The sequence below is a fragment of the Nuphar pumila genome, chromosome 15 (assembly GCF_984573655.1).
Source record: "Nuphar pumila chromosome 15, dmNupPumi1.hap1.1, whole genome shotgun sequence".
NCBI lineage: Eukaryota > Viridiplantae > Streptophyta > Magnoliopsida > Nymphaeales > Nymphaeaceae > Nuphar > Nuphar pumila.
Window position 1 is genome coordinate 77,737,654 of NC_143263.1, and position 24,132 is coordinate 77,761,785.

Sequence of the window (24,132 nt, forward strand, 5' to 3'; positions counted from 1 at the left end):
AAGATACTGAAAAATCCTTTTAAAAAAAAAGTGTTGTTGTTGTCGGTGGCGTTATTGAAAGAATAGTTTCGCCAAAGGTGGTGTTGCCAAAAGAAAAGTGTCGGCTGCCAATTACTGGAGGCAATAACCTAGCCCAGCCAGAGCTAGGTAGGCTCGTTGTGCATCCCGATGGTTATAAATGATAGGGCAGCATCTGCCCTCCGCGTACATACACACATAATCGGACTGCTTCATCACTATGGATACCATCCAAGTCATAGGGGGCGTAGCAGCTCTTGCTCTTCTCTTCTTCTTCCATATACGTTCAAAGAAGGAATTAAAAGCAGTTTCTGAGCCACCAGAACCAGCTGGTGCTTGGCCCATTATTGGCCACCTCCGTCTACTAGCGGAAACCACACCTCTCCACAGAACCCTCGCTGCCCTCTCAGATCAATACGGCCCCATTTTTGCTCTTCGGTTTGGCCAAAAGCGCACCATGGTCGTGAGTAGCATGGAGTTAGCCAAGGAGTGCTTGGCCACCAACGATAGAGCCCTTGCCAGTCGGTCGCCACTTCTCAGTAGCAAGCTCCTCGGCTACGAAAGCTCCATGTTCGGCCTTGCTCCCTACGGCCCTTACTGGAGGGAAGTCCGCAAGATTGCCACCGTCGAGCTGCTATCGAACCGACGGCTCGAGTTGCTCAAGCACATCCGGCTCGAGGAAGTTGACTGCCTTGTGAGAGGCCTATACGAACGATGCAAGGACAACGAGCCAGTGGAGATGAAGCGCTGGTTGGGCGTCATGACAATGAATATCATCCTGAGGATGGTCGTGGGAAAACGGTACTTCGACGGAGACGATGCTGGAAAAGATGAGGGTGCAAGCGAGTTCCTCAAGTTGATAGAGGAGTTATTCTATCTACTTGGGGTTTTTACCGTGTCGGATGCGCTCCCTTGGCTGGAGCGCCTCGATGTGGATGGCCGCCTGAAGGCCATGAAGAGGGTCCAACGGAAGATGGACGAGATCGCCACCGCTTGGGTGGCGGAGCACCGGCAGAGAAAGGATTCCATCGTCGATAGGAGTGGCGGAGACTTCATTGACGTGCTTATCAGTCAACTGGACGATGGTCATCTGTCTGACGTGCGACCTACCGACACCTTAATCAAGGCTACGGCTTGGGTGAGTTTATAATTTAATTATCATTCCTTGTTAATCAAAGAATTTTTTTCTTTCTCATGATCAAAGAAAGAACTCACCAAGAATCGGGTGGGTCACCTGATGGGCCTTACGTGCTCCAACCATAATAAATGAACGGCAGCATCCATGTATTAGTGAGATTTGATCCGAAGCCTTCAGCTTGACACAGGAGGAAAAGGAATCTTATTCATTCCATGAAAGAACTAACAGTAGATCACCCTACAAAAAACATCAGATCGCATAACATCCCGAACAAACTTTTATTCTGAAATCTGTCGCTCTTCTTTGCCATTAACTATATTACAGAAAAAGAGCTACTAAGCTACAGTTTAGCCATTATTGACCACATTTACATCGATATATTTATGTGATATTTTGATTTTCATTTACTGCAGAACTTGATTTCGACTGGGGCAGACACCACGTCAGATACCTCAGTGTGGGCCCTTTCTCTTCTATTGAACAACCGCCATGTGTTGAACAAGGCCCAAGATGAGTTGGACTTCCACGTAGGCAGAGAAAGACAAGTGGACGACTCAGATATCAAGAAGCTGATATACTTGCAAGCCATACTCAAGGAGGCCATGCGCCTATACCCAGTGGGCCCACTGCTAGTCGCACATGAGTCAATTGAACCAGTCAACATAGGTGGATATGACATACCAGTGGGCACGAGTCTGTTTATTAATGCATGGAAGATACACAGGGACCCAGTGATATGGTCAGAACCAGAAGAGTTCAAACCAGAGAGGTTCTTGACGAGCCACAAGGACACCAGTTTTGGTGGCCAGAGCTTCGAATTCATTCCATTTGGTTCCGGCCGGCGGTCGTGCCCAGGTTCATCACTAGCTACCCAAGTAGCTCACTTGACATTGGCACGTTTAATTCACAGCTTTGAGTGGTCCACGCCCAAGGATTGTCCGATAGACATGACCGAGGGCTTTGGCATGACCATGCCCAAGGTAACTCCTCTTCAAGTCCTGTTGCACCCTCGTCTCTCGCCCCATCTTTATCATTGAGACTTTACGGTGATGAATGTTGTACCTTTATGGCTTGTTTGATGCCTTGTCCAGGATTGGAAGGGAATAAAAAAGACAAAATACATGCTCTGTATGTTAAGTAACAACTGTACCAAGTTCAACGTTTGTTTAGAGTGTCTACTGAGGTTGCGTTGCTTGTGTTTGTTGCTTGATTTATGTTGTGCAAACAACTTGAACACACGTTGATAATGGGTTGGATAACTTTATTTTGGATCATACAACCTGAAATGTACACCAATATCCATGTTTTAATATATTTATTATGTATTTAGAGTAGGATAAAGATCTTGTATTGGATCCAAATACCAAAACAATATAAAACTTGTGTGAATATCATTTTTTTGATATTTCATTGTCATAATTATATCATATTGAATCCAACTATGAATGTTGGTAGAAAATCATAAATTTTTGCCCTGAACATTGATCTCAAATTGGATCCAAATACCAAAACAATATAAAACTTATGTTAAAAAAAAAAAACCGGTTTTTTCTATTTCAATGTTATATTTGTTTCATATTGGGTTCAATTATGAATGTTTGTCGAAAATCATGAATTTTTGTCTTGAAATATGGATCTTAAATTGGATCCAAAAACCCAAACAATATAAAACTTATATAAAAACAAATACGCAACAATTTTTTGCTATACTAATATTATAATTGGTATCATGTTGGATCCAATTATGAATGTCAAAAAAACATAGATTTTTGTCTTAAATATAGATCTCGAATTAGATTTTTGCCCCGAATACTTTAAAAAATGAACTTGCTTATACATATATTTATTTCATCCATTAGAAATTGAACCTGCTCATCCAATCATTTATTTAAAATGAACATGCATATCTATACATTCATTTCATTTATTAAAAAATAAACCCACTTAGATAATCTCGGTTTTCATCCATTAAAAAATAAACTTGCTCATACAATTGTTCTTTTCCTTCGTTCAAAAACGAATTTGCTCATACAATCATTTATTTCATTTAATAAAAACAAACCTACTTATACCATCATTCATTTTGTGCATTCAATCAAAATGAACTTGTGCATCCATACAAATCCCATGTTCGTGTCATGAACAAAAAATCATCATGATTGCCTCACCATGCAAAGATACCTCATATTGACAATTAGTTGGCAGTCACTCAACCAATATGTACCCTCTAATAAACTTGAGTTGGTGATGTAGAAAAGTAGAATTGGAAGGGAACAATTGTCTTCTTGTAGTGTATTGAACTTTGCAAATTCCCTAATTTTGACCAATTTGAAATTGATTTTAAGGAACTTTAATTCAAAATAAGGTCTCATAATATGAAAACAAGATAGTTAATTATTTTAGAGCAAATCCGACTCTCAAAACTTACTATATATTGTTTACTTCCACATAAGATAATTTTTTTTTTAAAGAAACTTCCACATAAGATAAATTAAAGATGTTAGCTCTGTTATCTGTAGCTTTTTCAGTTACAATTTTTTTTGGAAGGTTTGGCAATTCGTTGAAGGGATTTCTTCTCTTGTTTATTTTGTTTTTTGGATGGGTACTATCCTAATATGGAAAGGGATAGTCGCCCATCGTTATTTATGTATCCCCTCTCCTCTTCTAAAGAACATAATAAAAAAGAGGGAAAGTGAGCAGAGTTTTGGTTGTGGATGTAGGCAAACAACCGAACCACCTTACATCGTTGTGTGATTCTCTTCTATGTATTCATGGTTTAATATATGGTATCAGAGCAAGTTGATGACCTGCTGCTATTTCAGAACGTCATTGTGGAGCCATTCATTGTCTGGATCTGATAGCAGACATTTCTGCTGATTCTTTTTTTGTTGATTTTTGATGCCTTCCAGCGCTCCGAATCTGGTAGCTTCTGCTGATCATCTGTTGCTACCGTGTGCTGATCCCTCTTTCAAACTATTGTTGTGACGTTTCTTTCTCTATAAACGTGTGAAGGTTGCTGAACGTGAGAAGGCTGTCAGGTTTTCTGTGTTTTATCTCTCCTTGGTATCGTGGTAAGTCTATATGCTGATTCTCATCCTAGATCTGATATATATTGTTCCGATAGTGGATCAGATGATCAAAGCAGAACATAGGCACTATAGTCTGACGAGCTTGTGTTGCTAAGATCGGGTTTTTTTGGCTCTGTTCAAGTAGTGTTGTGTTTTTTTCATTATTGGTTGTTTTTTGGCATAGCCGTGTTTCATATACAATGGGAGAATCATCACGACTCTTGGGTGTAGCGTTTGAACCCGCTTCGCTGCATCTTAATGGCAAGCCCAAATCTGGCTACTCGGAGTCAGGCCATTTCCTTTGCATCACCACGTCGCTGTTCTCAGGAAACAACTATATTAGCTGGGCGAAATCAATGAAACATTTTTTTAGTGGAAAATCGAAAGTGAGATATATCACATGTAAAATAAGTAAACCTGATGTGTCTGATCCCACCTATGAGAAATGGGAATCAGAAAATGACATAGTTATGGGTTGGCTTCTAAATTTCATGGAACTCGAAATTGCAAAGAATTTTTTATTTATGTATACCGCAAAAGATGTGTGGGACGCTGTAAATGAAATATATGGCGAGAGGTATAATCTTGCTCGAGTGTATGAGTTGCAGATGGAAATTGCGAAATTCACCCAAGAAAACAAACCTTTTAGTGCGTATATCGGTACGCTAAGAGGAACGTGGGATGAACTTCTTCAATATAGGCCACCATCCGGGGATGTTGGGATTAATCAGAAACGGTTTGAAGAAGACAAAGTCTTTAAAGTTCTGGCCGGCCTCGGTCCCGACTATGAACAATTTCGTAGTCAAATTCTAATGACTACTCCCTTGCCATCTTTTAATATGGTATGTTCTATGATTCAGCGAGCGGAGACTAGAAGAAAAGTTATGAATCCACCGTCTCAAAAACATAAAGAGGAGCATCCAGAATAAATGGCTCTTCAAGTGAGCGATAAGAAGGTTACTGATAACCATACTGGTTTTCTTTCTAATCATGATTGTCAGAAATTCAGATCTAGATTTAAGTGTACTTATTGTAAAAAGACTGGTCACACAAAAGAAAAATGTTGGGATCTTGTTGGCAAAGCGACTCATGAGAAAGACCAAGGGAAAAATACTGGATCAAATCGTGAGGCTGCAAATTTTGTCACCAGAGAATAATTAGCTCATTTTTTTCAGCAAATGAGTAAAACAAATCTAGTGTCATCCACTCCCATTAACCCCGGATGCTCTGACGACAAAGGTAAGAATACTAGTGCTTATGTCTCTTATGCCTCTGAAATTGAGTGGGTTGTTGATTCTGGGGCCTCCGATCATATGCTAAGCAAGGATATACCTATCGACCAGCATACACATGCAAAACCTGTGTATACAACCGATGGGTCTATCATAATGGCAAAAGGGTCAAAAAAATTGAAACTTCTCAATAAGTCTGATGATTCTGAAGTTTTGGTCATTCCTAATTTGGCTGTTAATCTTATGTCTGTTAGTAAGATCACTAGGTCTCATAACTGTTTGGCCATTTTTTATTCTAAGGATATCGTGTTTCAGGACCAGACGACAAAGAATGAGATTGGTAGAGGCATCGAACGAAGTGAATTATATTATCTTAACTCATTTGGAAAAGCCTTGTTTAGTCATGGGCATGTCTCAAATAACTTTAATGTATGGCATTCTCATCTTGGTCATGCTCCTCATAGTGTTCTAAAACTTTTGATTCCTGACTTACCTTTTGAAAATACCTCTTGTGATGCTTGCAAGTGTTCCAAGGCTACTCGGTTACCTTTCCCTAAGTTAGCTACTAGAAGCAATGTTTTATTTGACTTGGTTCATTCTAACATGTGGGGACCTGCACCTGTCCAGTCTGTGTTTGAATTTAAATATTATGTTACCTTTATTGAAGATAAATCTCGTGTCACTTGGGTTTACTTTCTTAAACAAAAAAGTGAAGTGACTAAAGTCTTCAAAATGTTTTACAATATAGTGGTTACGCAATATAATGCCAAGATTAAGCATTTTAGATCTGATAATGGGGGAGAATATGTCAATGAAGAATTAAAATCCTTCTTAGGTGACAAAAGCATAATTCCCCAAAACACTTGTGCTGGAACCCCCCAACAAAATGGGGTTGCCGAGCAAAAAAATTGTCACTTACTTAATCTTGCTCGGTTCATCATGTTTTATATGAATGTTCCTTCTGTTTTTTGGTCTGATGCTATATCTGTTGCTTGCTACATTATTAATCACATTCCTAGCTCCAGTTTAAGCAATCAAATGCCCATGAAATTACTTTGGAAGAAAGAGATTTCCATAAAGCATTTGAAAGTGTTTGGGTGTAAGTGCTATGTTCATATTCATGAAAAATTCAGGAACAAACTTGAAAGTAGAGCAGTTAAGTGCATATTGGTTGGATATTTAGTCTCAAAAAAGGGTTTTAAATGCTTTGATCCGATAAATAAGAGATTATAGATATCTCGAGATGTCAAGTTTTTTTAAAATGATCCATTCTTTAGTGATCCTTTCTATGATAGTCAACATCACAAAGAAAGAGATAAGCAAGAGCCCAACATCGTCTTTCCCATATCTCACAATTCTGAATTGGTATGTGAAGATATTCAAGAAAGTGCAAGTTCCAGTCCCAATGATGTTGCTGAGCCCGGTGAGGGTGATCCATCTAATGTGCAAATTCAAGAATGTAAGACGGTATGAACGTGTATCTAAACTGCTAGTCAGATTGAGAGACTATTATTATTATTGCTTAGATCAGATGCCCAAAAAGCATTCTATAGAAAATCTGTTTGATTTGACAAGACTGTCTAAAACTTACCTTGCTTTTTTGGCTAAAACTTATAAACATCAAGAACCCACGTCTTTCAAAGAAGCTATGCAAGATTACAAATGGAAATCTGCTATGAAGGATGAATTGAAAGCATTGCTAAAGAATAACACTTGGACCATGGTAAATTTACCAAAAGAGAAAATGACAGTGGGGTGCAAATGAGTCTACAAGATTAAATATAATAGTGATGGAACTATAGAAAGGTATAAAGCTAGATTAGTGGCAAAAGGATATACAAAAAAAAAAGGAATTGATTTTACTGACACTTTTGCACCTGTTGCAAAAATGAACTCATCCGGATTCTTCTCTCAGTTGTTGCCAACAAAAATTGGGGAGTATTTTTGTAAAAAACACCTTTCTTCACAATGAATATCATCCTGAGGATGGTCATGGGAAAACGGTACTTCGACGGAGACGATGCTGTAAAAGATGAGGGTGCAAGCGAGTTCCTCAAGTTGATAGAGGAGTTATTCTATCTACTTGGGGTTTTTACCGTGTCGGATGCGCTCCCTTGGCTGGAGCGCCTCGATGTGGATGGCCGTCTGAAGGCCATGAAGAGGGTCCAACAGAAGATGGACGAGATCACCACCGCTTGGGTGGCGGAGCACTAGCAGAGAAAGGATTCCATCGTCTGTCTGACGTGCTTATCAGCCAATTGGACGATGGTCATCTGTCTGACGTGCTACCTACCGACACCTTAATCAAGGCTACCGCTTGGGTGAGTTTATAATTTAATTATCATTCCTTGTTAATCAAAGAGTTTTTTTTCTTCTCATGATCAAAGAAAGCCCTCACCAAGAATCGGGTGGGTCACCTGATGGGCCTTACGATAAAATTCCAGGTTGAAGACACGACCACCCAGCCTTACGTGCTCCAACCATAATAAATGAACGGCAGCATCCATGTATTTGTGGGATTTGATCGGAAGCCTTCAGCTTGACATAATAAAAGAATCTTATTCATTCCATGAAAGAACTAACAGTAAATCACCCTACAGGATCGGACAAAAACATCAGATAGCATAACATCCTGAACAAACTTTAATTCTGAAATTTGTCCCTCTTCTTTGCCATTAACTATATTACAGAAAAAGAGAAAGTTGCACTTGCAGACATTGCTTAACATCAGTTGGCCATGGCATTACGAGAGCTACTAAGCTACAGTTTATCCATTATTGACCACATTTACATCGATATATATATATATATATGTGATATTTTGATTTTCATTTACTGCAGAACTTGATTGCGGCTGGGGAAGACACCACGTCAGATACCTCAGTGTGGGCCCTTTCTCTTCTATTGAACAACCGCCATGTGTTGTACAAGGCCCAAGATGAGTTGGACTTCCACGTAGGCAGAGAAAGACAAATGGACGACTCAGATATCAAGAAGCTGATATACTTGCAAGCCATACTCAAGGAGGCCATGCGCCTATACCCAGTGGGCCCACTGCTAGTCGCACGTGAGTCAATTGAACCAGTCAACATAGGTGGATATGACATACCAGTGGGCACGAGCCTGTTTATTAATGCATGGAAGATACACAGGGACCCTGTGATATGGTCAGAACCAGAAGAGTTCAAACCAGAGAGGTTCTTGACGAGCCACAAGGACACCAGTTTTGGTGGCCAGAGCTTCGACTTCATTCCATTTGGTTCCGGCCGACGGTCGTGCCCAGGTTCATCACTAGCTACCCAAGTAGCTCACTTGACATTGGCACGTTTAATTCAAAGCTTTGAGTGGTCCACGCCCAAGGATTGTCCGATAGACATGACCGAGGGCTTTGGCATGACCATGCCCAAGGTAACTCCTCTTCAAGTCCGGTTGCACCCTCGTCTCTCGCCCCATCTTTATCATTGAGATTCTATGGTGATGAATGCCCTACCTTTAGGGCTTGTTTGATGCACTGTCCAAGATTGAAAGGGAATAAAAAAGAAAAAAACATGTTTTCTCTGTCATGTAACAACTGTACCAAGTCCAGCGTTTGTTTGAAGTGTTTATTGAGGTTGTGTTACTTATGTTTGTTGTTTGATTTATGCTGTGCAAACAACTTGAACACATAATGGGTTGGATAACTTTATTTTGGATAGTTCAACCTGTTGGATCATAAATCAGATCACACAGTTTCACAATCGTCATCATGATATAAAACACGAAATAAAACAAGAAATACAACAGTGTAAATAACATGATTAACAGACGACCGAAACAGTAACAGGGAGCAAGCATGGCATTTTCCGCATCAGACCAAAATCCAGACGTAAGCATATAAACAAACACAGGCACAGAACATATAGAAAACAACATGCACATGTTTAGAATATGCAGCAAGCTAAGGCGTACGAAAGTACTCCCCTTAGAGAAGATTCGCCCCCACATACTGTGCAGATCAGGGTCCGGCGTCCTTCCCCCAGGATACAATAGCCACGACGAACCGAACGGTGCACCCCGATGGATCGTCCTTCGAAAACAGCCTCTTCGAACCACAGTTGCAGAACAACCCTTACAGGATAACTCACAGGAAAAAGAGAGAGAGAAGGGAAATCGCAGAATGCTTCTTCAGAAATCGTCTGTCTCAGTCTCTCCGTAACCCCACCCCTCACCACGCTTTTATAACCCACGAACGGTTATGAAACGTGGAAGGAGCCCGTTACGGAATCCGAGGGGACGTGATCCGTTAACGGTCTTCGAAAGATCGAGACCCGTTACGGAATCCGAAGCGTCATAACGGGCACGGAATACGAGGAGTCGTGACCCGTTATCCATTCCCATAACCCATAACTGAATCCAAATCCAAAGAAACTTTGGGTAAAAAGATACTTGTCTTGATGGGATATGGCCCTAAAGGGCCAATTACCCAAACCCGAACCCGAACCCGACCCGACCCGACCCGGCCCGGCCCGGCTCGGCTCGGCACGGCACGGCACGGCGGGCGGGCGCGCGCGCGCGCGCGTGTGTGTGGTGGTCATCCCACTCCCTTGTTCTCAGGAACAAGTGTATGAGTTCACTAATTGCTTATAAAGCTCTCAGAAAACTCATGCAAAAGCAATATGGGACTATTCCACCTCATCAAGACCTCTATCTTAAACACCTCATTCCTTCTTTGAATTTCTCTCCATTCTTTCTTACACCTAACATTCCCCCACAAATTCAAAGAATGAAGCGGGAGGAAACAAAAGTGCCAAAAAGAGACATTCTGCAACAAGACATATCATGCTTTCAGCAATGGTACCTTCCGGTTTGAACCACTACCTTAGTTGACTAACTTTTACCCCCACAGGAACGAAGTGAACTGAAGTCTTGAACTTGAACCTTTGGTGTAGGAGTGTCCATTAGCAACAACACGATAAAGGTTCTGGTTGTAATCTTTAGGGGCGGCGCGTTAATGGCCATGCGCCCGAATCCTGTTTCATGAGTGACTTCAGGAATAACCCAATTCCTTGAACTGCGGCCACACAGTCACACTCACATAGGTGGGCTTCTCCAAAGATGCACTGCTAACATCTCGCCTTGAAAGCTTTGAACCCATTCAGAGTTTTATCTCTTCCTTAACTTGCAGCTACAGCACCTTTCCAGAGTAAACAGGGGAACAGACACAGATACAAAGTATCATATTTAATAAGGTGCTATCCAGTTCACCCTACAGCTTGTTAATACCACATTGAACCTACTTTGTGGGATCTCCACTCAGATAGGTTGGGTTGCTACTGTAGATGAACTACTGATGGGTTTCAGTCCCATCCCCTCTCTGGATATTAGGACTAAAGACTTATCTAGTCCTTTCGTTAATGGATCAGCTGTGTTCTCTTTGGATCCAACATAGTCCACAGCAACCACTAACTGAGACACCAGTTCCCTTACAAATTTTATTCTGACTTGGATGTGTCTCCTCTGCTTTTGGTTATATTTTGTGCTTTTAATCTTTGCAATTGTGGCCATATTGTCACAATGCACAGATATCGCAGGAATTGGCTTGCACATTAAAGGAAGTTCTTCAAGAAGTCCCTTTAACCATTCAGCTTCCAATCCAGTGACATCTAAAGCACAGAGTTCAGCCTCAAAAGTAGACCGAGACAAGATGGTCTGCTTTACTGATCTCCAGGCGACTGCGCCGCCACCCAAGGTAAATACATACCCAGTCACGCCATAACTGCCAGAGTTCATGGCTATCCAGCTTGCATCACTATATCCCTCAAGAACTGCAGGGAATCTCTTGTAATGCAAACTCAAGGAAATAGTTCCTTTTAGGTATCTAAGTACCCTGTCCAACGCCTTCCAATGAGTGCGATTTGGACAACTTGTGTATCTACTTAATTTTGTCACGGAGAACGAAATATCCGGTCTCGTGCAATTTGCAAGATACATCAAACTTCCAATAATCTGGGAATACCTCAATTGAGACACAGGAACACCAGTCGTATTCTTATGAAGAGAAATAGAAGGGTCATATGGAGTTGCTACAGATCTCCCTTGGTTATATCCAAATTTCACAAGTACTTTCTCGACAAAGTGAGATTGTGAAATGGTTAACCCTTCAGCTGAACGAGTCAGCTTTAAGCCTAAGATCACGCTTGCAACACCCATATCCTTCATATCAAACTTACTACTAAGAAACGACTTTGTCTCATTAACAATTCCCATATTGGAACCAAACAGTAGAATATCATCTACATACAGGCATAAAATAATACAACCATCACTTTTAACTTTACAATAAACACACTTATCAGATTCATTGACAACAAAGCCAAATGATAATATAATATTATCAAACTTCTCATGCCATTGTTTAGGGGCTTGTTTTAGTCCATATAATGACTTAACAAGTCTACAAACTTTATCTTCATTTCCAGGAGCCACATAACCCTCAGGTTGATCCATATAGATCTCTTCTTCAAGATCGCCATGCAAGAAAGCGGTCTTCACGTCCATTTGATGGACCGAGAGATCATAAATGGAAGCCAGTGCAATAAGCACTCTAATAGTGGTCATCCGGGTAACCGGAGAATAGGTATCGAAATAGTCTATTCCCTCCTTTTGTTTGAACCCCTTGGCAACCAGTCTCGCCTTGTACTTGTCAATGGATCCATCTGGTTTTAACTTCTTCTTAAAGATCCATTTGCACCCAATTGTGGAACTACCACGAGGGAGGTCAACCAGTTCCCAAGTACCATTAGAGATAATGGAATCCATTTCACTCTTGATGGCATCTTTCCAATGCTTTGCTTCAGGTGAAGCCATTGCATCCCGAAAAGTGGGAGGATCATCTTCGATAAGGTAAGTGATAAAGTCACTTCCCAAATCCTTGGTAATCCTTGGTCTCTTGCTCCTTCTAGGTTCAACCACTTCCTCAGACTCATCGGGTCTAGGATGGGAACAAGATGGTTCTACCCCCACATCTGTCATCCTTTCCACATGTTCGGGAATGGAACCAGAAGTTGAAGGTATATCTATAGAAGACAGATTCTGAGGTACACCAACTTTCATGGGAAATACATCCTCAAAGAATGTAGCTTCTCGAAGCTCTACAATAGAGTTAACATCTATGCCAGATATCTCAGACTTAATTACTAAGAACTTGTAGGCATAGCTGTTCTCTACATAACCCAAAAAGACAGCATCTACTGTTTTAGGACCCAGCTTCTTCCTATTGTGCTCTGGGACAAGTACCTTAGCAAGGCACCCCCACACTTTAAGGTATTTTAAGCTAGCTTTCCTATTTCTCCAGAGTTCGAACGGGCTACTATCCTTATGCTTCTGAGGTACTCTATTCAGAATATGGCAAGCCGTATTCAGAGCATCCCCCCACATATAGGTAGGTAATCCAGAACTCCCAAGTAGAGTATTTATCATATCAGTTAGGGTTCTATTCTTTCTTTCTGCAATCCCATTGGATTGAGGAGAATATGGAGCAGTAAACTCATGAACTATTCCAACAGATTTGCAATATTCATCGAGTTTATTAGAGGTATATTCTCCTCCTCTATCAGACCTCAATCTTTTAAGTTTTCTACCAGTTTGTGTTTCTGCTTCATTCTTAAAGTTAAGAAACTTATCAAAAGCTTCATCTTTTGATTTTAGCAGATACACATAACAATATTTAGTGCTATCATCTATAAAAGTGATAAAATACTTTTTATGATTTCTAGTTAACACTCCATTAAACTCACAGATATCTGTATGCACCAGATCCAATATTTCAGAATCTCTAACAATCGTATGGAATGATTTCCTACATTGTTTTGCTTGCACACAAATTTCACATTTTTTAGTTTTATCAATGGAATGTTCAGGAATCATTTTCAAGTTCATCATGCGTTTCATAGAATTGAAATTCACATGACCTAATCTGTTATGCCATAAGTCAGATGATTCTATGTTATAAGCAACATTAGACAATGAATCAAAAGAAACATCATTCTCTAATTTATTACTGCAAACATGTTCAACACGAAGTTTGAATAAACCATCATCTAAATACCCTTTGCCAATAAAAGTTCCAGAATGTAAAATAACAACTTTATTACATTTAAAGTTAAATTCATAACCCTCTCTAACAAGACATGAACCACTTAGAATGTTCCTTCTAACTACAGGCACATGGTGCACTCTGTGTAAAGATAGAACTCGTCCTGAAGGAAACTTCAGATCCACGCGTCCAATCCCTAACACCTTTGCAGCCGTTGAATTGCCCATAGTCACGGATCTGCCTGAAGCAGCCTGGTATGATACAAAGACAGACTTATCAGCACAGACGTGCACATTAGCCCCAGTGTCAACCAGCCACTCAGTTGGCTCATAAACGTGATAGATTTGTGGGTTAACAGAAACATACCCAGTACTGGTCCCAACGACCTCAGTCACCATGTTGACTTGAGGCGTTCCTTCTGTGGTCCCATGAGCTTTGGCTTTCTTGTAAGGACATTCTTTAGCCCAGTGCCCAACCTGCCCACAGTTCCAGCAAGGTTTGTTCTTTGCCTTTTTCTGGATTTTGGCCTTAGGTTTAAACTGGTTTTTCATTGCAGATTTTGGTTTTTGTCCCTTGCCCTTAAAAGCTCCGGTCATCATGTTCACCTTAGGCGGTTCAGTTGGCATTACGATCTGTTTCTGGCTCCTATGCTCCTCTTCAATGGCAATGGCTACCATAAGATCATCTAGAGAAATTTTTCCTCTACGGTGCTTAAGAGACATACCGAAGTCTACCCAAGACTTAGGAAATTTCTCTACGATGGTCATAACCTGGAACTTCTCAGGAAGTTTCATTTCAGCCTCAGCCAAACTATGGAGCAATAGCAGAAACTCGTGGGCCTGTTCAGTGACCGACTTGCCTTCTACCATCTGGTATTTCAGAAACTTGGCAACGGAGTACTTTTCAAGACCTTGGTCTTCGGTATTGTACTTCTTGTCAAGTTGATCCCATAAACCCTTAGCGGTGGTAGACGAAGAACAGTACACATCAAACAAAGTGTTGGACAGAGCCAACAGTATGCAACCATGGCATATACTGTCCTTTTCTTTCCACTCTACAGCCGCAGTGACTGCAGCAGGGTCAGGGTTCGTATCAGACACCGAAGGGCAGTCGATTTCCAGAACATTCAACAGCCCTATCGTAGTGAACCAGATCTTCATGCGTTGCTGCCAACGCTTGAAGTTCTGCCCGGCAAACTTTTCCGGCATACCGGACATGTCCACTTTTGGTACAAACGCAGAAGAAGTCGACATGCTTAGAATCTTCTCTAAGACTGTTGGATCATAAATCAGATCACACAGTTTCACAATCGTCATCATGATATAAAACACGAAATAAAACAAGAAATACAACAGTGTAAATAACATGATTAACAGACGACCGAAACAGTAACAGGGAGCAAGCATGGCATTTTCCGCATCAGACCAAAATCTAGACGTAAGCATATAAACAAACACAGGCACAGAACATATAGAAAACAACATGCACATGTTTAGAATATGCAGCAAGCTAAGGCGTACGAAAGTACTCCCCTTAGAGAAGATTCGCCCCCACATACTGTGCAGATCAGGGTCCGGCGTCCTTCCCCCAGGATACAATAGCCACGACGAACCGAACGGTGCACCCCGATGGATCGTCCTTCGAAAACAGCCTCTTCGAACCACAGTTGCAGAACAACCCTTACAGGATAACTCACAGGAAAAAGAGAGAGAGAAGGGAAATCGCAGAATGCTTCTTCAGAAATCGTCTGTCTCAGTCTCTCCGTAACCCCACCCCTCACCACGCTTTTATAACCCACGAACGGTTATGAAACGTGGAAGGAGCCCGTTACGGAATCCGAGGGGACGTGATCCGTTAGCGGTCTTCGAAAGATCGAGACCCGTTACGGAATCCGAAGCGTCATAACGGGCACGGAATACGAGGAGTCGTGACCCGTTATCCATTCCCATAACCCATAACTGAATCCAAATCCAAAGAAACTTTGGGTAAAAAGATACTTGTCTTGATGGGATATGGCCCTAAAGGGCCAATTACCCGAACCCGAACCCGACCCGACCCGACCCGGCCCGGCTCGGCTCGGCACGGCACGGCGGGCGGGCGCGCGCGCGCGCGCGTGTGTGTGGTGGTCATCCCACTCCCTTGTTCTCAGGAACAAGTGTATGAGTTCACTAATTGCTTATAAAGCTCTCAGAAAACTCATGCAAAAGCAATATGGGACTATTCCACCTCATCAAGACCTCTATCTTAAACACCTCATTCCTTCTTTGAATTTCTCTCCATTCTTTCTTACACCTAACACAACCTGATCCGCACACCAATATCCATGTTTTAATATATTTATTATGTATTTTAGAGTAGGATATAGATCTTGTATTGGATCCAAATACCAAAACAATATAAAACTTGTGTGAATACCATTTTTTGATATTTCATTGTCATAATTATATCATATTGAATCCAACTATGAATGTTTGTCGAAAATCATAGTTTTTTACCCTGAACATGGATCTCAAATTGGATCCAAATACCAAAACAATATAAAACTTATGTAAAAAAAAAACAAAACCGGTTTTTTCTATCTCAATGTTATATTTGTTTCATATTGGGTTCAATTATGAATGTTTGTCGAAAATCATGAATTTTTGTCTTGAAATATGGATCTTGAATTGGATCCAAAAACCCAAAGAGTATAAAACTTATATAAAAATATGCAACAATTTTTTGCTATCCTAATGTTATAATTGGTATCATGTTGGATCCAATTATGAATGTTTGTCAAAAAAACATAGATTTTTGTCTTAAATATAAATCTCGAATTAGATTTTTGCCCTGAATACTTTAAAAAATAAACCTGCTTATACATACATTTATTTCATCCATTAGAAAATGAACCTGCTCATCCAATCATTCATTTAAAATGAACATGCATATCTATACATTCATTTCATTTATTAAAAAATAGACCCACTTAGAATAATCTCGATTTTCATCTATTAAAAAATAAACTTGCTCATACAATTGTTCATTTCCTTCGTTCAAAAATGAATTTGCTCATACAATCATTTAGTTCATTTAATAAAAACAAACCTACTTCTATCATCATTCATTTTGTGCATTCATTCAAAATGAACTTGTGCATCCATACAAATCCCATGTTCGTATCATGAACAAAAAATCATCACTATTGCCTCACCATGCAAAGATAGCTCACTAATTAAAAAATATTGATTCGCTCAAGATTTGCAAAAACTGCACTTAAAATCCTTAAAATCTAAGCATACTTGTATATTCCTAAAATCTAATCCTACAATAACAGAGATAGAGATATATTTTTGCCAGAATGGCACCGAAAGAACGATTGCTGAGGCTTAGAGAGGACTTTCTTGTTTGTTGATAGGGATCCAAAGGGAAGGTGGTCAAGGATCATACTTTTATGTGTTACATCGATTCTCAATCTTTGAACTATTATTTGGAAATAACTTTTTCATGTGGTAATGCAATTTTCATGAAAAATTGTCGAGCTGATATCCCTTTCCTGCCATGTGTAAAACAAACATCCAAGCATTATGGTGGAAAGGTGTCATGCTGGACCTAACTGAGCACCAGTTATTCCCACCACTTTCGTCTTCTCATGGGAAACTCCTTTGGTACCTCTCCCTATATGAAAAAACTCCCATATGAAGGTAGAACTAAAGGGATTTTTTAGAAATATAAAAGACCCTTCCCTTCCATTGAAATAAATACATGGTGGTGTTTTAAAGCATCAAAAAATATGATAAGTTGGAATCTCCATGTTGGTGTTCAATGCAATTTTCTCAGTTTTCCTACCTTTCTTGTTTCTTTTATTTTATTTTCAAGCACCTTTTTGGAAGTATGTTGCTTAGTTACGATAGCAAGAAACATGTGTGAAGCATGAAGCAATAAAACAATGCGCAAAAAACACCTGTATTTATGAAGCATGTAGGGTTTAGGAAGCATGCAAGAAACGTAATAGAAGGAAAGCAAGAGATAACATAAAATTAAAGCATTGTTCAAACTTATGGCTTTTCATTCGAAACTAATTTGAAGCTTTTTATAAAAAATTCACAGAGAATCTATACTGAAAAGAAGGATTTTAAGACTCACAAAAAGGCAATCAAAGAGTGAGAAAGTTCATTTTCATATATAGAGATGCAAGCTTTTTATAATTTTCTGAAAGTGAGCTTCTCATAAAGCTATGAAAACATAAAAAACGATATAATTTAAGATAATTGCAATGTCGGTTCAAGGTTTTTCGACCACTAACTATATTGTGTTGCATAAAGCACTTTTATAAGTTAGAAACAAGGTTAGGTTCAATTTAGATTCTGATAGGTTTTAAGAAAAAGTTTGGTACACTCACATTATAATAGATAAAATGCTGCTAGTTTAGGAAGAGGTTTAAGACACGTGTGTTATGACATTGAAGCCGTACACGATACTTCAAGTACAAGGTTTTGCTGATGAACAAGTGAATCAACTGTATTTCAGCTGAGGCAATGAAGAAAGATGACAAGAATTGAAGAATTCGATAAAGAATCTTTGAAGACTAGTGTGCAAATGTAAAATTCAATCAAAGTCTTAGATTCTTGTAAAAGCCTTACTTAGAGTGCATATTTCGATTGCATTTCACCTAAAAAGTCTTTAGAAAAGCTTTTTTAAAAGAACCTTTCATAAAAATCATTTTAGAAAACTCTAGACTTAATTTTTCATGTTTATTAGTCGACCAATAGACTCACCAGTCGACCAAACCTTTTGCGCCAAATTTTCTAAGCAAAAATATCATTTTTATAAAATTAGTGGACCGAAGGTTTTATCAGTCGATCAGACAGAATGTCTGTTTTATGGAAACTTTAGCAGCAGTCGATTGAAGGTTTTATCAGTCGTCGGACAAAACATGCATTTTAAAAAAAAATTAGCAGTAGTCGACTGAAAGATTTTTCAGTCTACTGATGATATTATCAGTCGACTAAGTTTCAAAACTTCAGATTTTCAAACGGCTATGATAAACACATTAGTCGACCAACAATAACTCTCAGTCTACTAATATTTGATTTCAGTCGACTGACTACTGTTTCAGTCGACTAATTTTGCTATTTTTCTGTAACTTTTAAAAGTCCTGTCTTTTTATTTTTCAAACATTTTGATCTGTTTTAACACCCTTTTGATACCCTCAATATATGAAATCTTTCAACTATAAATATGAGTGCATTCCACACTAAAAAACATTGAATTATATCGAATTACATTGAATTACAAAGATCAAATTCTTTGCTTTTCACTCCTATTCATTAAAGTATTTGTTTTCTCACTTGATATTTCCACTCCAATTTTTCACTCAAATTCTTTTGAGAGACAGTGAATTCGTGAGTTGAGTATTTCAACAACCTCAAAAGCCAATTGCATTCCATTTACATTCATAAGAAGGGCTCGTAGGTTGATTGTAAGTTGATTATTTCATTTTTCTATAAAAGGAAAGGACTCCTTGGTTTAAAGGAGTTGTTTGCTTTCAGTAGGATTATTACTGAAAGTGAGACCAGATTTGATCTGTATGATCTTGTAGTTACATAAGGTTGATAGTGAAAATCTCAAGTGGATTTTGCTTGGGGACTAGATGTAGGTCTGAAAGACTGAACCAAGATAAATTCTTGTGTTCTTTGTGTGATTGCTTTGCAAATCTTAAAGTCGTTCAAAATTCAAAAGACACTATTTAAAAACACTATTCACCCCCCTCTACTACTCGTTGCCTTGATCCTATAGCACTTTCATTTGGTATCAGAGGAGGTTAGCTATATTTTGATCTTATCATCATCTAGCATGACAACAACATCATCTCAGCATAAAGAAGGATGCTCCTCAGTTCGTTCTACTCTCTTCGACGAAACAAACTATGGATATTGGAAAGTAAGAATAACAATATTTCTACAATCCATGAATCTCAAAATTTGGAGAGTTGTTTTATAAAAGTACCAAATGCCATCAACTGATTTCAGCCAATGGACTGATGAAGAAAAGAAGACTGCTTCACTCAATGCCAAAGCTATGAATGCGATGCATTGTGTCGTTGACAAGGTAGAGTTCAATTGCATCTCTCAATGCTCTACAACAAATTAAATCTAGCATACTCTTCTCGTTACTCATGAAGGTACGTCAAAGGTAAGAGAATCTAAGATTGCTTATTTGGTTTATAAATTTGAATTATTTAAAATGAAGCAAAATGAGTCTATATCGGACATGGTAACAAGAATGACCGATATTACTAATACTCTCAAATCCCTTGGGAAAGAATATTCGCAAGTTGATTTAGTTAGAAAAGTCTTGAAGTGTTTAACTTCTAAATGGGAGAGAAAGACCACAACTATAGAGGGAGCCAATGATTTAAATAACCTTTCTCTTGAAGACTTGGTTGGTAATTTGATGACATATGAAGTTCAACTTCAAGATAGACAAGAAGAAGAACCCAAGAAAAAATCTCTTGCTTTCAAGGCCACCTCTGACTCTGAAGATTCAGATGAAGATGAAGATATTACCCTCATCACTAGGCAATTCAAAAGATTCATCAAAAAGGAAAGATTTCAAAGAAAGGTAAAGAAAACAAATTTTTCCAATCCTAATAAAGTCAAGTGCTTTAACTGCAAAAAATCTGGACACATAAAAAAAGATTGTCCTGTTCTCAAAATCAAGCTCAAGGACCAATTCAAGAAGAAAAAGACATTTCAAGCATATTGGGATGATAGTGACTCCTCTTCTGATGAAGAATCTAATGAAGAAGTCGCCAACATGTGCTTTGTAGCACAAGAAGATTCGGTAAGACAATTTGAGTATGATGATTTATTAGAAGCATTTAATGATTTATATGCTAAATTTAAGAGTAAGTTCTAAAAATAAAGAGTTAAAAACTAAAAATTCAACTTTTGACTCTCAAAACAAAGTGTCACTTCAAGAGATATAAAATCTTAAGAAGAAAAACTATTGTCAAGCATCTGAGATAAAAGAAATTGGAATTAGAACCAATATCTTACAAGAAGAAATAACAAGTCTAAAAGAAAAATCAAATGATCTTCTTTCTATAGTGACCAAATTCACTAAGACAAGAGAATCTAGAAAGTCTTCTTGCTTCTCAAAGATGCTCGGTTAACAAAACCGGACTGTGATATAGTTTCTTTGATACTCAAAATAGACCAAACTATGTGGTGAAAAATCAAAAACAAAATTCTCAACCATTTGTTCAAAGAACTAAATTCTCTAGTTATAATAGAAATGCATCTAATCATGGTACTTATAATGCTTATAAGCCTAGACATGATTACTCTAGAAATGCTAAATCTTTTTATAGAAAGAATATTTATTATCAAAGAAAACCAAAATCCAAATGGATATGGGTTCCTAAGACCATAAGTGAAACAGTTAATTTTTTTTTTTAAAAGCCCAGTCCTAGCCCAGCCCAGTCCTTGCTGCAACAAATAGTTTGATTTGTCCATATGAAATAGATTTTTTTTAATAATTGTAGCCATTTTTTATTTTATCTCAATTTTTTTTAGGGCGCTGCCCCCGAACCCCCAACTATCAAACTGATTTTTTTTCCTACACCCCTGTTTGCCGCCCCCCTCACATGAATCCTAGCTACGCCACTGCCTAAGACTAACTCTCATGGACCCAAAAATAAAAAGGGGTCAAATGCTTTGTCTTCCAATTTTGTTGTAGGTACACAAAATAAGGAGCAAATGGATATTGGACAACAGTTGTTCTGAACATATGACTGAAAGGCCGGAGTTATTTTTCACCCTTCAAAGTAAGAATGGAAGAACCATCACCATTGGTGACAATAACAAGGGAAAAGTAATCGGTATTGGTAACATTGGTAATCCAAAAATTCTCTTGATAGAAAATGTTCTTTTAGTAGAAGGTTTAATGCATAAATTATTATCCATTAGTCAATTATGTGATAAAGGTTTTCACGTTTCTTTTGAACATGATTTATGATTAATTTCTGATTTTCAATCTAAAAAGATCATTTTTAAAGGTAAAAGAAGGAATAATGTATATGAACTTTATCTAGATGAGTTGCCCACTTTTAATGAAAAATGTCTTATTGCTTCAAATGAAATTCAATGGTGATGGCATAAGAAACTTGGACATGTTAACCTTAAATTAATTTCTAAGTTATCCTAGAATGATCTTGTTAGAGGCCTACCTAGAATACCATATAAGAAGGATCACTTATATGATGCTTGCTAAATGGGTAAACAAATCAAGAGTTCTTTCAAAGCAAAAGATATAGTTTCAACAAAATGTCCTCTTTAACTTTTACATTTAGATCTATTTTGGGTGATCTAGAATTCAAAGTTTGAATGGTAGCAAGTATGCTTTTGTTATAGTAGATGATTATTCTCGATTTACTTGGGTGATTTTTTTAAAAAGCAATAATGATGATTTTTCTGAATTTTTTAAACTTTGTAGAAGAATTACAAATGAAAAATCTACACCTATTATTACAATTCATAGTGATCATGGTGGTGAATTTGAAAATGAATCTTTTTTAAAGTTTTGTGATTTACATGGTATATCTCACAACTTTGCTTTTCCTAGAGTGACTCCACAAAATGGAGTTGTTGAAAGAAAGAATAGAACTTTGCAAGGATGTGCTAGAACTATGCCTCAAGATAAAAATTTACCAAAATATTTTTGGGCTGAAACAGTGAATACAATATGTTATGTTCTAAACCGTGTTTTTATTCGACCAATCTTACATAAAATATATTTTGAATTGTATTATGATCGTATACCAAAGATCTCATATTTCAAAATTTTTGGTAGTAAATACTTCTTGTTAAATACCAAAGATAATCTTGATAAGTTTGATTCAAAATCAGACAAAGCAATATTTCTTGGATATTCTTCTAGAAGCAAAGCTTATCGTGTTTTTAATAAAAGAACATCTTGCATTGAAGAATATTTACATATTGCATTTGATGAGAATTGTGAGCAGGTTATACCTCTAAGCGAAGGAGAAGAAGTCATACTTCAAGAATAACCTTTGATAGAGGGCACTTCTCAAGAAAATATTCCTCTTCCACCGATTTGGAAAGAAGTTCTTAATCATCCACATGAGCAAATTATTGGAGAAATAAAGAGTAGTGTCCAAACTAGAAAGCAATTGCAAATATTGCTTTCATATCTAAAATAGAACCAAAGAATATCAATGAGGCTTGTGATGATGAATTTTGGCTTTTGGCCATGTCTGAAGAACTTAACCAATTTACTAGGAATGATGTATGAGATCTAGTTGATAGACCAAAGGATCATCCAGTAATTGGAACAAGATGAGTCTTCTGAAATAAGCTGAACGAAAATGGCAAAGTCATTTGAAACAAAGCAAGGCTAGTAGCACAAGGCTATAATCAAGAACGAGGCATAGATTTTGATAAAACCTATACACCAGTGGCTCGATTGGAGTCAATTCGAATGATGCTTGCTTTTGCTAGTTACATAAATTTTAAGTTATATCAAATTAATGTTAAGAGTGCATTCTTAAATAAACACATTAATGAAGAAGTTTATGTAGAGTAACCTCCAGGCTTTGAAAATGAGAAATATCCAGAAAAAGTCTATAAATTAAAAAGAGCTTTGTATGGACTCAAACAAGCACCAAGAGCAACTCCGTCTGTGTATAACTGTTTAGTTATACACTGCCGGTCCCAAGCCCGGATAAAGGAGGAGGGTTGCGGTAGGCCTGTGACAGCCAACATAAAAACTTAGTCATACCCTATGAATATGAACCAATATGAGAATTTCGTTGGGGCGTTCCTTACTGAGCGACGCACTGTACTGTATAGGCCCGGAGGCAGTGATAAATGGGCAAGGGTTGCTAGCTCGTCGCTTGGAAGCGACGCGTCACACCGGCACCCGAGTGTGGTGTCAAATAGGCAAGGGTTCCCTCACTTTGTTGGACGGGTGGGGGTAAAGAAGTTAGTCCAAGACCATAAACTTAGGTTAGCCTCTTGGAACATAGGGTCTTTAACTGGTAAGTTGGTAGAGTTAGTAGATGTTATGTGTAGGAGAAAGATTGATATTTTATGTCTACAAGAGACCAAATGGGTAGATGAGAAAGCAAAAGTGATAGAACCTTGGGGATATAAGATTTGATATACAAGAATAAATAGGAATAGGAATGGAGTAGGGATTGTTATGAGTCGTGAGTTTATAGATAATGTAGTTGAGGTCCGTAGGAAGGGTGATAGGATTTTACTTATTAAATTAGTACTAGGTACAAATATTATTAATATTATTAGTGTTTATGCTCCTCAAGTAGGTTTAGATGATTCCATTAAGCATCAATTTTGGGAAGATTTAGATGGAGTAGTACAAGAGATATCTTATGGAGAAAGGCTTTTTATCGGCGGTGACCTTAATGGGCATGTAGGCATTAGTAGGGATGCTTTTGAGAGTATCCATGGAGGCTATGGTATAGGAGAAAGAAACGAAAGTGGAGAAAGGATTTTAGATTTTGGTTTGTCCTATGATATGATCTTAGCAAACACTTGGTTTAGGAAGAGGGAGTCTCACTTAGTAACATTTAAAAGT

At 38.3% G+C, this 24,132-nt stretch overlaps 2 protein-coding genes across 2 annotated transcripts; both read left to right on the plus strand.

Annotated features, from left to right (window-relative positions):
* Positions 1-238: 238 nt before the first annotated feature.
* LOC149815679 (xanthotoxin 5-hydroxylase CYP82C4-like) lies at positions 239-6,929 on the plus strand. The gene is made up of 4 exons (XM_089990607.1): positions 239-1,156; positions 1,570-2,136; positions 4,169-4,227; positions 6,752-6,929. Exons 1-4 carry the CDS (start codon positions 239-241, stop codon positions 6,927-6,929), a joined length of 1,722 nt encoding a protein of 573 aa, XP_089846733.1.
* A 1,500-nt stretch (positions 6,930-8,429) lies between these two features.
* LOC149815680 (tropinone synthase-like) lies at positions 8,430-8,921 on the plus strand. Its single transcript, XM_089990608.1, has one exon. The coding sequence runs from the start codon at positions 8,430-8,432 to the stop codon at positions 8,919-8,921; it is 492 nt and encodes a 163-aa protein (XP_089846734.1).
* Positions 8,922-24,132: the final 15,211 nt, after the last annotated feature.

Bases quoted from the DNA above. Each gene is read 5' to 3' on its own strand.
- LOC149815679 (XM_089990607.1), top strand. From the start codon at position 239: ATGGATACCATCCAAGTCATAGGGGGCGTAGCAGCTCTTGCTCTTCTC. The intron at 1,157-1,569 runs GTGAGTTTATAA...CATTTACTGCAG, and splicing joins TAATCAAGGCTACGGCTTGG to AACTTGATTTCGACTGGGGC. The intron at 2,137-4,168 runs GTAACTCCTCTT...AAACGTGTGAAG, and splicing joins TTGGCATGACCATGCCCAAG to GTTGCTGAACGTGAGAAGGC.
- LOC149815680 (XM_089990608.1), top strand. From the start codon at position 8,430: ATGGACGACTCAGATATCAAGAAGCTGATATACTTGCAAGCCATACTC.